Consider the following 15,270-nt stretch of genomic DNA (forward strand, 5'->3'; position numbering starts at 1 on the left):
TGTAAGTACAGCGGGGCAGGCGAGCAGGTAGTCCAGTGCCACTAACCTAATCCCAGCTAAGGAGCTAACAACTTTCCCAAAACCCCACTTCGGGGTTTTTTTTTTACTAACGGAACATCAGAACAAGGTGAGCCAGCGCACCACCTCCCCCTTTTATTTACAAAGAGGAAGAAAAAAACCCCATGTCATATTTCTAGCAGCTGACTTCATATTACCACTCCCTCCTTGCGTCCTGCACCCTGACACTAAATCTTGTGCCCCTTTTATACCCTCTTGGTCAAATCAGCCCCCTAGCTGGCCGACATTTTGTTCCAGCAGCTAGGCTAGCTACTCCCAGCTAATCTTACCTGGACGCACTTAATAACCCGTCCGCTCGATGACAGCTCTAACGCAAGGCATTCTGTAGCTTATTCTGACCGCTTATGCATGTCCCACACAAAATACGTTAATGAACCTCGTTATTCGCCATTTCAAATAGGAGGTTAGCGTGGCAACTTGCTAACCCCTTAGCATAGCGCACAGATGCAGTTGGTAGCAGTGAGGTAGCTAAGTTACCTCGGCTTGCACCGTTATCGTTCGCCTGTACCCGCAGGGGGACACATCCAGTCAACTCTTACGGCTGCAAAGAAAAACACGCTCCCCAACAACGCACTCGAGGATAAATCAAGATAACCATTCACCTTCGTGAAAGCAATGGTCCTCTCGGCGTGCTTGTTAAAATCTCACATAAAAGGAAAGGGGTCTCTCTGGTGTGGCTCCAGAGCAGCAGCAGCCGCCGCACTGCAATGGCAGGCAGTGGATGAAGCCTGCCCCCCCCCCTCTGCGCTCACACTTCGGCTGCCTGCTCCGCCGCGGCGACAGTGACAGGTTCGCCTGGAAGAAACCATTTCGGTTTATCCGCGGGGGAGAGGAGGAGGAGGAGGAGGAGAGCAGGGATGCAGAGCAGAGAGGCTGCCCACAGCAGGAGCAGCAGCAGTGATATCCAGCAACATGAAGCGCCATTCCAGCGCGTCGTTGAAGATGGAGAAAACACGCCGAAGACGCTTTATCAGATCGCGGTGAACATATTATTATCCAGTCTTAGGATCCGAGTAATTAAGGCGACTGTTATTTTGTCATCGATTAATAAATATCAATGTAATTAGATATTCCTGAAGTGCACCGTCGACGATTGTTATTTTTTTTCCATATAACTTGTTATAATTACACTTTTTAAATTTATTATTAGGCTATACTTTAGATAAACTAAATCTGGTTTAAATTAATGCATTGATTGCGAGAAGCCTTTTAAATTTTACATTAGGTGAACATGTTTATTGACTAACAGGGGACACTATTATTGTTTGGGGTTTTTAAATTATCATTATTTTAATCTAAATAATAACACAAGTTAAGGCAGCAGATCAGCGCTTGGTCAAATAAATTAGAAAAAGCAGGTAAATTTTCATTTTATTTAGGTTAACAAATTCTCTGTTGTCAATAAAAAAGCTTGTGAGTGTGCAGTCAGTCATAAATAACCCCCAGAAAAGCAATTCGGTAAAAACCTACAGGCTACTTTGAGGTTAATATTTGTCTTGACCACCAAACTGCCCTTTTTTCCCTTTTCCAGGTAATATGCTTTGCACTAAACCAAACTGTCTGCCCTCTTTGCTTCATATTGTGCAAAGAGGTACGGTACAGAGAGGTATTTTTTTGTGAGGATGACAGGGCTATTGGCAGTGTTTGCATTCATACTTTTAAAAGTGTAGTTTTAAAATAGTATTTTTTGCTTTTTTGCCAGCATTATGAGAGTATTTTTAAAACACAGCTCATTCACATGCCGCAGTACTCGCTAGTGTCAAAACTAACACACCTCAAGATTTTTTTTTAAAGCAAACATCATTTGTAAACATTTAACACCAAGCTAGAACACATATTCATTAGTTACACACACAGAACCTCAAGATCTATATCATCTCACTAAAAATATGAGCCAGAAACCTTTCCATTGTAAGCAGGACTTAACAGTAATTCAAAGACTGACTTTAACAAATCTGTAGGGTTCACTAAGTGTCCTTTAAAGGCACCAGTACTGGACAAGTACAGGACCCTTTATCCCACATGCCTTTCTCCACATGTTTGATTAGAAGCCTTCCTTATGTTGCTCTGAATGCAAACTGTGTCATCAAGAAATGTATTTAGCTATTACTTTTAACAACCTCAAACGTAAACTTTTTTATAGGAAAAGCTGAGGTAGGTTACTTAAGTTGTAACTACATGGTGCAGAAAGCCATTTAAAATGCAGAGGATAGAATTAAAATCCAGCCTACAGTCACGATGCTCAATACTCCTTCCCATGGGGGCATACAGATTTAATCAATATACAGCTGAATGTAAATTGTGCACTGCACCAAACTCCACTCTTAAGACTCTATCGCATGCACTTTAGTTTGTTAGCGTTTCCACAAGTAACTAATTCCCTGCAGCGCCTTCCGTTGTGTATTTTATCACTTTGAGAATGTGTGACCGTTCTTGTCACCTCTACCTCTGGCACTAATGAACGCAGGAGAAGATAGGGCCTGAATATAATGCTGGAGGAGCACAGAGGTCCTGCAATGTAGCTGACGTAAGGAGATCTCTGCAGATTTCATTGGAGGATCAGAAGGAGAAGGGGGAGGTGAGGGGCATCTTGAATGGAAGAATGCGTGTTGGCCAAGGTCATAAGAATTAGATAAACAAAGGCAGGCACAGATTTCATGTGGAAAAGCAAAGTGTAATGAGCAGCAGTTGTAACTTACAACTTTTCTGTGCTTATATTGTGATAACAGTGAAACCTTTTGCAGTAAGTCAGAGTGTGATGTGTATCTGGAGGATGACACTCGTCATTGTAAGTTCTTGTCACACATTACAATGTTCAAAGTTTGTAAGCAGAAAAAATTTATCAGGATATCAAACCATACTTGAAATGCATGTCCTGTTTTGCCATCTGCGTCTGTGAATTGAAGCAGCTTTGATGTGAGCTCATGCCTCTTAATGTATTTCTGCAGAAGCCCTTGACGTACCCTCTGTTATTGCTACAAGAGTGTTTGCATCACTGACTTCAACAGCGCAGAGGGAGTTTCACACGCTGTGCAACAGAATAATGCAGCGTCTTCTCCCCCCCATCAGTGCATCTAAAAACACAGACAGGATCCAAAGCAAAGTATGACCCGAGTGGGAACAAATCACACGAGTGGAAAAGCAAATTAGAAATTCACAGCAGGCTGGCTGTTAGAGTGCACTGCCCCTGACGGCACGTGAGTCACCTCTCGGCTGTACAGGTCAGGAAAACAGCCGACTAAGCAAAGGCTCGCGTGGCCATCTATGTGCTTTAATGACCGCAGCTATCAAATGACATGACAGAAGTTAAACATAGCACCGCAGCAGAGGAAAATAAATGCATTTGCCCAATAGCGACGTGGAATAATATATGATATTCCATGACTCCATGTTGCCAAAGCTGCAAGATGATACCCAAAACTTTGTGCTTCTTATCTTGTTACCCAGTGGCTGGTTTTACAAATTGGAGTACATCAGTGTAATCCCATAACAGAGTGAGCTGGCTACTGTACAGTGGCTTGTGTTTCTGCGATTTCTGTCGTTCTCTGTCAGCATCACTGACCTCTAGCATGAGAAAGCATCCCACTGACGTGACAGCCAAGCCATTACTTCAGGACAGAAAGGTTTTCAGAGTGCCGTACCGTTATGAAGCGCAGCACATGGATGCCGGGGTTCGTGATCTAACGAGTAGGAGACATCTTGTAAAGTCAGCAGGTAAGAAAAGCACCTATCAAACAGTGTTTTATAGATGAATGAAATGTGACCTCTGTAAAGCATGTAGAGCGGTAAAATCCAGCTGAAGGATCGAGGAGACACGATGTGGCTGCTGGTACCTGGATTGGAAGCTCATTTTACAGTTTGTGATTGCATCGTCAGTCATAATATATATATTTAATCTGGAGTGTAATATTCAGTTCCCGCATCCAAATATAGATAGCATTTATGATGATAATCATGCAGCTGTTTGCTGTTTAACCTTTTGAGTACTACGCTTTTATGCAAGGCCCAGCTAATGATTCACTTTTGTCTTTGTGGTTTGCTTCCTTCAAATGCAATTAATAATTTATTTATTTTTATTATCACATGAATTGCCAAATGGCTGCTTTGAAATGTGCTTTTGCTGCAAAGGAGCAGCTAAATTGTCACCGTATATCTGTGGAGAATTTGCCTTTTGCACCATCCGTATTATTGCACCGGATCAAAAATGTTATCCCAGAAAATACTCTATTACATAAGTGTCTTATCCTTTTTAAATTCCCACTTTAAACACAGGTAGCCTGTTTCATAAACTGGTGCAAGCATTTTGAGGTATAGGCAGTGGAAAATAAGGAATGACACAAACACCATCTGACACCGTGGACGTTCAGGATGTGATTGAGAAAGGACAAATCTGGATTTACCGATTCGTGCTTTTTAAAAGCTAAAATCATGTTCAGGGGAGGAAACACATATTTTCCAAGATTCCCCAAATGAACCTATAATCTGCGTTTCATTTTCCCACCAACGGCTGAGAGCTCAGACATATCAGGTGACATGAAACGGCCTCACATCCCCGGCCTGCGGATCATGTGACAACAGTCTACCACTGCATCCAAATCCTCTGGATCAAACGACAACATGTACACCGGCAAAGAAGCAATCACCTAAGTATGTTTATCCCAGGAGGGAGCATGAATGCTAATAAAGATGAACAATTCCAATCAGTTAATGTGGATGCGTGTTATGACAGAGGTTTTTCACTAGTAAGGTGGGGGACTAAATTGTCTTGCCTTTGAGCAAATGCAAAGGTTAACCATGAAGCTGAATTCCTCGAGGGGGAATTAAAGATTTTAAAGGACCAGTTTTGATTCTGCAGAGTGCTGAATGGCACCAATGTGTTCATTTTTAGCGTGCATTAAGAGGAACTGCTGAAATCTCGTGATCTAAGGTCTAACCACCTACACACTGTGTGACCCAGGATGTGAAATATCACTTAAGACTTAAATTTATGAGGTGGCTGCTTCTTATTCCCCATCATCAAGAACTTTAAATTATTTTGGATTCATAAGCGGTTGTCTATCCTTGGCTTGCTCCAAAGAGGAAAAACCTTGCTCAGGATGATAGTAAAGCAATTAGAGGCCTAGGTGGTCTGTAATCAGATGGTCCCTTTGGACCAGACCGAAGGGGTATTTTGGAGGGCAGTTGATAGGTGTAACAGAGACAGGAAGAAAAAGGGAGAAAAATCACCCAGGTGTAATTTACCGCACTGCGGAAATAACCCAGACCATGCTATAAATCTCCACTTCTCATTTCTACTAGAAAATAATTTTTACTAAAGTGCAGGTTAAGTCACTGGCAGATCCCATGAGAAAAAGATAAATCAGGGCATAGTTGTATTTTACAGAGTGCATGGTTGAAGGTGTCCCCCCTAATGCAATACATTAAAAAAGCATGGAGTTAAACAATACAGTATCATCGGCTTCAGCAATCAACTCTACCACTTCCTGTGGCTGCACAGTTCATTCTTTGTGGCGATCATTTGTATCTTAACATTGGTATCTAGCCTATGTGAAAGCTAAACCCAACATCCAACCCCCCTTTTTTCTCTATTGCGTCAGCTGTGCAAAAGAAAGGAGCAGGTTTCACTCTGTTCCTGTGCATTTATGTAGTAAAACTCTGCCCTCTGCAGGCCTTCAGCAGAACACTATTTATCTGTCTTGAACCTGGCTGTGTCAAGCCTCGCAAGAAGAAATCTATATGAAGAATTATTCATGATGGCATGAACACAAGCAGGAGGAGAGTGGGTGATTGCAGGCCCATGTTGGCGGATGATGCACACGCGATCTAATGGAGGGAGACACATGAAGGAGCTGCGGCTGTTCGGGTCTGCCGTGATGGGATGCTCCTGAGCCTAAACAGCATATGGTGCCTCCCTGGGCATCAACACACATCCTACATGTACAGCAACATGGCAGGCTGCAAGAGGCACACACAGACGCAACGCTTACAGGGCAAACGTGCACACATCTAACTACACAAAAAATACAAACACACACTGCGTAGATGTTATTTGTCATGTAAAAATATGAGTCAGTAAAGTAAAACCTTACATTTAACATGATGTGACATGTTAAACCTTACAGTACTTGAAGCTAGGGGTGCACTGATATATTGGCGTATGTTGTCCTTGTTGCCTGACATCAACATATCGACTTCCTTCTTTACCAAAGAGAGAATTAAATGGCAACGATGTCCATCTGGACTGGATCATCATTCACCTGAATTTTTTGATCTGATACTATCAAGATGTAAACACCTAATGAATAAAGGAAAAAGCTCACAATATAGCATTATCACAATGGAAGGTTATTATTTAGGCAGTAAAACAGCAGCTATTAGTGATAATCTCTTACTGATGTCCATTTCATTTTAGAAAATAATCACACCGTCGCTGGAACTAGTTTCTTAAAAGTTTCAAACCTATGTTTCTCTCAGGATAGAGACTCAGTGTATTTGGACTAAATAAAACCATCAGATGGTGAAAAAACGGTCATCATTTTCATTAATTATTTACTTATCATAATAAATCATTCTAAACCCTTTTCAATAAGCAATGCAATGACTCATCGGTGGATATGATTAGTATCAAATTTTCCTCTGAGGTGTTAGCTGGGAAATGCAACATATATTTTTGCTGCCTGTAAAATGTATTTGCTTCCAGAAAACCAGTATGCGCTCATGTCATGATAATCAATCAGCGGACAATGTAATCTACAGAGCGTCCACAACCCTCGTGATTGATTAAGTTGTGTCGGCTCAGCCTCCTCACTCTTCCATTCTTCATGCCTGACTTGCCCGCCATGGCCACCATTTTGATTCATACAAACATTACATCATCCTGCTGGGTGTCCTTCACTTGACCATACCCTCAGGTCCTCAACATGAACGTTGAGTCCTCCTTGAAAATCAGCCAACATCGTAATGAGGGTCTTTTATTGTGGCGGTAATACATCGAGGCTGTGTTTTTACAACAGGAAATGTGCATGTGTGTGAGATGTTGGTGTAGTGCAACATTTTCAGTAAACCTCAGCTGCACACAGCACCCGCTGCTCAAGTCTCTCCTCCTATCATAAATCAAGTGGAAAAGTCAATAGAGTTGTTGGAATTTATGTGAGTTTGAGTCTTCTCTTTTGAGATGATTTGTTGTAGATGAGGGACTGGAGTACAACAATTCAGAGGCACAATTTATTTTCCTCAAATTGTCCACTGACAAGCAAGGACTCTGGACAAGAGGAAATCGCAAATGCTGACAGAAACAGATAGAAGTGTTACAAAAAGATGCAATAACTAGTTAATTAGAGGTCAAAATGCACAATTTTTGGTGAATTAGCAAATGCTACACAGCACTGTGCAGTGTCATCATAGAGCCTTAAATGACCCCACCAGATGTCCTAACAGAGGACACATAGACAGGCCTTGTTCTCGGGTCACACCCCCAAGACACGTCCTCAACATCTGCCATTCCCACCGCACAGCATTTGGGATCACACATACACCCATCAGCAGCATCACACATGGTCCACTCAAGCTCAGTGTCACATATAAGCCCCCTGAATCACCTCCAACTACCCCCCAAGTGCTTATCGCCAACAGGACATAAAAATCATCCATTTGACTGTTCTTACATAACAGACCTGCCTCATGTAGAGGAAATCAGTTGCTCCAATCCCAGTGCTTCCCCCGTGACCCCCCTTACTCCTCCCCTCTCCTCCTTCCATTGTGTTAGTCGTGATAAATCTCCTGCACCCACCCCCTATGCACTGCTCCTCCCTCCTTTTCCCTCTCTTTCCACAGCCCTTGTGGTGTGTCCCGCTCAGGTGCGGCCCTCCGCTCCCGCTCTTATGCACCTCCATTCCTTCATCACATGGGAACAATCTCCTGGTAACAGGCCCCTGAATATGCAGATTGGTTAATTCAGCTGCAGTTGCTCTCTCTGTAAATGCATCTGCAGCACTTTCCTAAGACTGAGCAGTGAATAAATGCTTACGCTGGGGCTTTTTAGGTGGTAGTTAGGGGTGGGGGGGAGTGCCTCTGTCCATGGCAGATTGCAGCCAAGGATGGGATTTTAAGAGTGGAATAAGGCAAGCAGAACTAATAAGAGATTAGGCTTTGACCGGTGCAAACCTCGGGCCCAGCTAGTGACTGATCCTGATCAGTTAAGGAGTAATTAATTTAATTGTGCTTTTCATCTTGGCTTAGCTGCATCTCCTCCCTGCTGATGCAGTTATAGCTTCTCTCTGCAGCTCACCTGGTTATAGCCTTTGCAGCAAACATTCCTTTAACATTTTCCAAAACAGCTGAGAGAGCAGGAAAAACACTGCATTAAAAACACATCTTCTCCCAAAATCAACGCACACACGAAAACAGCAAGCTCAGTTGCACCAAGGCTACACGGCCTTTTTCCGCTCGTCTGTAAAAGATGTTTGATGAAACATAGCGCACGCAAAGAGCCGCACATTCGGGAACAAAATACACCGAGCAATGTATTTTTTACTGGAGAAAAGTCAAAGATATTAGAAGTGTAAATGATAAAGAAAATGCGATTTTGTGCTCCACTGTGTGCAACACTGCTTTGCAAAGTTAGTGTCACTCGTGAACATGGAAAAATAACTCCTGCCATACACAAAGGCACTGGGTGCATAAAAAGACTGTAGTTAACCCCCCTTCTCCATCTCTGTTGTGCTTTCTGCAGCCTTAGCACTAAAATCTGATTCAAGCTTTCTGTGAACAAGTGCACTGCTTGCCAATACAAATGACAGCGGGAGTGGGCCACGCGCCAAAGTCCTCCCCTGACTATCAAGAGAGAAAAGCAATCAAAAGAAGCAATCAATATAAACAAAGTCTTAACTACTATTGATTATTTAGCTCCACACTGATGGGCAATGATAGTTATGGACCTGAATTCATACACTCAGTTGATTAATATCTTTACTCATGTGTTGAATCAGCCAAACAGGCAAGATTTTTTACATTATTTTTTTATTTTTTGGGGGGGCGGGATTGTATAAAACGAATGCACATCATCCAGAGGCTCAGTGGCAGTGTTGTGTCTGGTGTGACATTCCAGCAGGATGTAACGGAAACTGTTCCTCAGCTCAGCATCCTGCGGTGTCATCACTCACTGTAAGGCGGACCGTTACTTCCATCAGCTGCATTTGAGTTTGGGCAAGTCAGCAAGTTTTCCTCTATTGCACACGCAGCCCGTACAAAAGAAATATACCGTGGAAAGGCCCAGGATCCCTTAGCTGAGCTCTCAGTCTCTGGTGAGGTAGTGGCCACTCAGGCTGTTTCAAGTATCCTCTCTGAGCGGTAGGTCATAAAGACAAATGACAGCACGGTGTATGACTTACAGAGCGTGATAGGAAACGAGAATGCAGAGACGCCACGCTGCTTTTTTATTCCAATGAAAGCTTAGGTTGGTTATGCATGGCTCAAAATCAAGGCCACCACTAATCTGTCAATTACAGCCTAAAAGCCTCCACCATATCACCGCCAGGTTTGCTGGATGGGAACTGAATGTTGATTTTGTAATTACTTTTCAAATGTAGGTCTTTTGTTTAGTCAATCATGACAATTCTTTCTTTTTTTTTGTCGGTGCAGACAATGACTGATATGTGCCGCTAAACTCACTATGCAGGAGGGTTTTCGCTGCTTTTAGTCATGTTAATTAAATGACTTTAGGGATAAAAAAAAAATATCAGCCTGTCACTCAATTGGTCCGCCACTTACACTGAAGCATTTCATGTATTGGATGGATTGCGCTTATGCTGAATCCTACAGTAGTGACTTCAGGGCAACAGTTTCTCCTTTTATTGAAATAAAAGTATCTCTGCAACTACTTTACGGATTTATACAAAGGCAAATTTAATGCAGATATCCCATGATCACCAGAGGATAAATAAGGATGAATCCTATTTTTTTTTTCTCATAATCCTCTGACTTTTACTCTCATGCCACCATGAGGTCGGGATTTAGGGTTTGGGGCAAAATACTTCAACAATTACAGGATTGATTGCTGTGAAATTCAGTTCAGATGGATTGCAGCAACACCGGGGATCCTCTTTCATATAACCCCATCCTCAAGTCAAACAGCTTCCAGTATGTGGTTTATCACAAATACCTGCAAAACTGATAACAAATTCATGAACCCGAACTGTGCTATATGCTGCTATATGCTTACTGAAGCTAAAAATAAGCTATCAAAATACACTTAATAGTATTTAAAAGCATTTTATGTGATTAATACTTGTTTAAAAGAAACTACAACACTTCAAAAGAAACTGCATACATACCCTAGAGGCAATAAAAACTCATGTTCTCAAGGGCTAGTGTTATTTTTGCCTACCAATTCTTGTATCAATAATTAAACCTGCTGAGAGGTTTTCCTTTAATGAGATGGAACAATTGAGCAGAATTCATAGTCAGGTCATCGCCGAGCTGTCAACACGATACTGCTCCCCTGAGGCTGAGGTCCTCCAGCAGTCTACTGCTGTGTCTGTGAACACGTGCGTTACAAGTGTGTTTGCTTTGATTTGTGCACATTAGAGCTGCTCTCCTCATTGTTATGCCTCATGTATCAGAAAGCGCTTTGCAAAGAGCATGTCATGATAACTTAAAGCGACTTTACGGATTTGAAAGGAAAAATGTGACAGGTTTTACTTTGAGCATTTAGGAACAGTTTGGTGGATTCAACAACTGAGGCACCTGCGCTCTGAATATAAAAAGAGTGTTTTGTGTCTCTGTGTGTGGCTTGATCCTAAAACATAATCTAACCGTTTTTATATATTTTGGATCACATAAACCTCAAATACTCATCAGCGTCCTGAACTTTATTTTAAACTTAAGAGCAGATTTTAAATGTCACTGTGAGAAAACGTGTCTTTTATCGGGCCACAACCTGCAGGTCGGTCGGCTTAGTTAAGCATAAAGACTGGAAACGGAACGACATGGAGCCTGACTGACATCAACATGTTTTATCTTGTTATATAACCACTAATACACCTCAAGTATGAAATTACCCCACAGAATCGCAGCATTTTTACACGTCAGTTATGCTGAGGATTAAATAAATGTCAGGCATTTGTTTCACCTCTGTTTGCAGTCTAACTAGCTTGCAGTGATATTTTCATATTTATGAGTATCCTTTAATAAGCTTTAAAAAATAGCATGTTTTCTCAACAGTGTTATACCGTTTATTTAATATCTCGATAATAGTGGAGGAAAAAAATTTGACAGCTACTACTATACAATCTAATATGATGCAGTATTTTTTCTTTTGAAGCCAAACTTGAATCTCAAGCTGCCTCCACTCCATCTGCACATGGATGATGACACGAATACTGAGAAGCTGTTCAGCTTTTCAATTTCAGCAGTCTTTCGAGATAACAGTAGAAACCCTGGAATAATGGTATGATGACAAATACACTGCTTACTCATCCCATCACGGAACAATCTCAAGAATATTATAGTCACCTGTCAGTGTACAGTGTAGTTTCCGCTAATCTAACTCTCATCAGCACCCAAGAATATAAGAAATATTAAACTTTAATTAAAGGGTTGTATTGTAAAGCTCCTGTAATCCAGTTATAAACCAGCTATTTGAAAGTCATGGAATACAAATCACAGCCGAAGGATTTCTCTTTTTCCATTATTACCTTTCTTCTTGCTGCTTTGAAATGATCTAATGTCACTATTTATTTCTGTTATTGTCAGGCTTTGTATGTGGGAATGTTGGAGAACCGCAGAACTGATGTGAATCTTACAGGTCGTGTGTCTTTACCAGGGACAAAGAGGTCCTGACTGGCCTGCCTTACAGGGGCAAATGTTTAATAACTTCTTTCTTTAGTTGGCACGTTATTAGAAAATGTTTTGGAGGTTTACACGGCAATTTTTCTGTGTTTCTGTTTTTTCTGGCTTGTTGGGAATCTGTATTTATGATCAAAAATCATCACGTTCATTTATCTAGTGCATTTACTTACATTAGAATCAAGGAGGTCAATGCTGTCCAAGCTCTTGCTCCTATGAATGCGGCCCTTGATGCGGCGGAGTGATGGCTTGCCCTGACTGGTGCTCACGGAGGAGGCTGCTGTGACGGAGCCCGCGGTAGGACTGGGGTGTATCCTGAGGTGAGCAGAGAGGGAGCAGGAGGAGGAAGGAGGAAAACAACAACACCACATCAGGGCAAATAAGCTCATGCATATTTTTAACACAGCAGGAGAAAGTGCCACGAGCGAGACTAAAGAAGACGAGGAAGCAGGCTTTAGTGATGTTTCTGCCTTTCAAAATGCCACAGCCCCCCTACAGGATAAAATGGCATTTAAAGAAATCTATAATTGGATTTAATTTCACAGAGGCACTGTAGGGAAGCCGCAGCTTCGAACACAGAAGGCCCGTGCTGCTCCGCAGGCCACGGCAGCCAAACTACAGCTGGGTCGTCGTGAGATGTGGGAAGGAGGCACACTTGGCTGACCTGTCACCAATACTCTCATGAAATGTTGTACCCGTCGCAAATGACATACTTAAGCAGCGCCGCTGGAACCCTGCTGACCACATTAAAACCCTCTGCCTCTCCTTTCTTTTGTTTCCTATGTTTGTTTCTTAACTGCTGTGTAAATCACTATAATCACCACAAAATTAATCAGCCCCAATGGGGGTGAATAAAGCAGTCACATCTACCTCCTGTAAGCCTTACTGTATGTTACATTAGCTGAACTTTCTAATAGGGCACAATAGTTGTGCTTATACATTATACATACAAGCCTTAAAAAAATAAACATTATTGATTAGTGGTTTGTAACAAATTACTAATGTTTAAATATCCAGTGAGTGGAAGTTCTCAGGGCGAAAATGTCTTTTTGATGTCAGAGGGTTCAGAGGGGAGCTTTAAGCTCACAGGAAGCCACTATTAACTCAAATAACCACTTGTTACAACCAAGGTATGCAGACGAGCATCTCTGAATTCACAACATGTCAAACCTTGAAGCAGATGGGTTAAAACAGCAGAAGACCACACCAGATGCCACCTCTGTCAGGCCAAGAACAGGAAACTGAGGCTACAATAACGTGGGCTCACCAAAAGCGGGCAATGGAAGACTGGAAAAATGTTGCCTGGTCAGATGAGTCTTGATTTTCTCTGTGACATTCAGATGGTAGGGGCAGAATTTGGCATAAATAACGTGAACGCATGGATTCATCCCACCTTGTATCAGTGGTTCAGGCTGCTGGTGGTGGTGTAGTGTGGGGGATATTTTCTTGGCACATTTTGGGCCCCTCATTACCAAATCAGCATTTTTAAAAACTACAGCCTGGAACTACCTGGCTACTCATGACAGTGAGTTCACCGAAATCAAATGGCCTCCACAGTCACCAGATCAGAGTGTAATAGAGCAACTTTGCGATGTCAGTTTGCCAAATCATGCAGCAACTGGAGTTTTAATCATCAGTAACCTATCTGTATTTATTACATTTTCCTATTGTTAACTGTAAAGTTAATCCTCTACAAATCTCGTCTATAAACGATTAGTAAATAGATTATTAAGAGTTCATAAACCAGTGCAAACGTTAATTTGTGACTTCATAAATATTTTTTAGCAAGAGTTAAAAAATATGACTGATGTTTCTTAACGGCAAAAAAATGTTTTAAATGTCTTTTAAATGTCTCAAATTTGTATACTTATGCCTTTCTGTAATGTATTTCTATAACAACGCAGTTTCAAAGGTGCTGTGATCGTGTGATGCTCTTCTGTTTAAAAAACAATGAAAATATTAAAAAAGTCAAAACGATATACTCGGGCAATCCGTACATGACTGTTTTACTCTTTAGACCTTTTTAAAAATCAGCAGTGGATGTTGCTACTTAATTTTGTCCGTACTGAATTAATTCAGTGTAGAAAAAGTTTCTCATGAATATAAAAAGCTCGTACAGCAGTGTGCAGCTCAAATTGGCGCTATTGTTAGTGCCTTTTCTCTTCTCTGAGTCGCTCCTAATGAGGATTTAGATAACACAATATTCAATGAGATAAAATCCCGTCTACACAGTGCAGCTCAGAGAAAACAGATATCCATTAGCGAGCTCAACAGCAAGCCCGAGGAGCTCCCGAGGTTTGGAGGCTCAGCAGAGACGTTACGGGAGAGAGGCACGGACGAAAATAGGAGGGAAGAGAACATCACCAACCACTTTCTACCTGCATTCATTCAATTATTGCCTGAAGCAAACTAAGGTGCTTACTGGCTGGAAACGCTACTGTGAACCATTCAACAGTACGTGTGGTCAATTACTGCCGACCTCAGGTTGTTCTCATAAACAATACAGCAAACATGACTAATGAGAAAAGCTGCTTGGATTGTATCACAGCCCTGGTGCAGCCCTGCGCATTCAGAGCCTCATTTCTTGGATGTTGATTCTGAAATGGATTTCAGCCAAAACACTTCAAGCCACAAAGGCGAGGAGTAAAATAGTGCCAGCAACTGTGCCGACTCAGATATAATGTGCAGTGAATTATTTCTTATTCTCTAACAAATATGCAGGTGTAATGTTTCACTTGTGCGCTGAGACAATGTATAACACTGTGAGATTTAATAATAGCCTCTCCTTTTCACTTGTGACATTTATGGGCACAGTTTAAACTACATGGATGGATGGATGGCGTTTGGCAGCCCAGAAATATTGCCAAAGTGATTGAAAGTCAAAAGAACTCTTTATAATTTAAAGACACATTGTCACAGATTTGAAACTATAAAGGAATAGTTTGACATTTGGGAAATATTGTCCGATCTTTTCATCTTTTCTCTTTAAGAGAAAGGCTAGTACCTAATGTGAAAATCACTATTAAAGGCATAAACCATTCACTTGTGGAGAAATCGGACAGGTTATCTGGTAGCCAGTGTTACTTAAAACCCCATACTTAAATAATTTAACTAGTTGTGTGCCATGATAGTGTTGTTTCCCCATCATCTATCCACTTTATCCAATTCAGGGTTGTGCAGGGAAGCTGCAGCTTATCCCAGCTGCCATAGGCCAAGAGGCAGCATATACCCTGCCCAGACAAGGGCAGAGACCAATTAGCCTAACTTCAATGTAAGTCCTTGGACTATGAGAGGAACCCGATAATCCACAGAAATATGCAAGTCCACAGAGGCACAGCCAGATGGTGG

General features: G+C 41.7%; 1 protein-coding gene and 1 long non-coding RNA gene across 2 annotated transcripts in view; one reads left to right on the forward strand and one right to left on the reverse strand.

The window, feature by feature from the left end:
* Positions 1-15,270, reverse strand: part of tjp1b (tight junction protein 1b) — a 57,583-nt gene that overhangs the window by 34,785 nt on the left and 7,528 nt on the right. Inside the window, 1 exon segment of the mRNA XM_013270540.3 lies at positions 12,096-12,237. Within this exon segment, the coding sequence (XP_013125994.3) occupies positions 12,096-12,237 (142 nt within the window).
* On the forward strand, positions 1,612-5,772 carry LOC102077049 (uncharacterized). Its single transcript, XR_266032.4, has 4 exons — positions 1,612-2,656; positions 2,808-2,866; positions 3,027-3,792; positions 4,351-5,772. It is a non-coding gene; the product is annotated as an uncharacterized LOC102077049 (long non-coding RNA).

Source organism: Oreochromis niloticus, linkage group LG7 (genome assembly GCF_001858045.2).
Source record: "Oreochromis niloticus isolate F11D_XX linkage group LG7, O_niloticus_UMD_NMBU, whole genome shotgun sequence".
NCBI lineage: Eukaryota > Metazoa > Chordata > Actinopteri > Cichliformes > Cichlidae > Oreochromis > Oreochromis niloticus.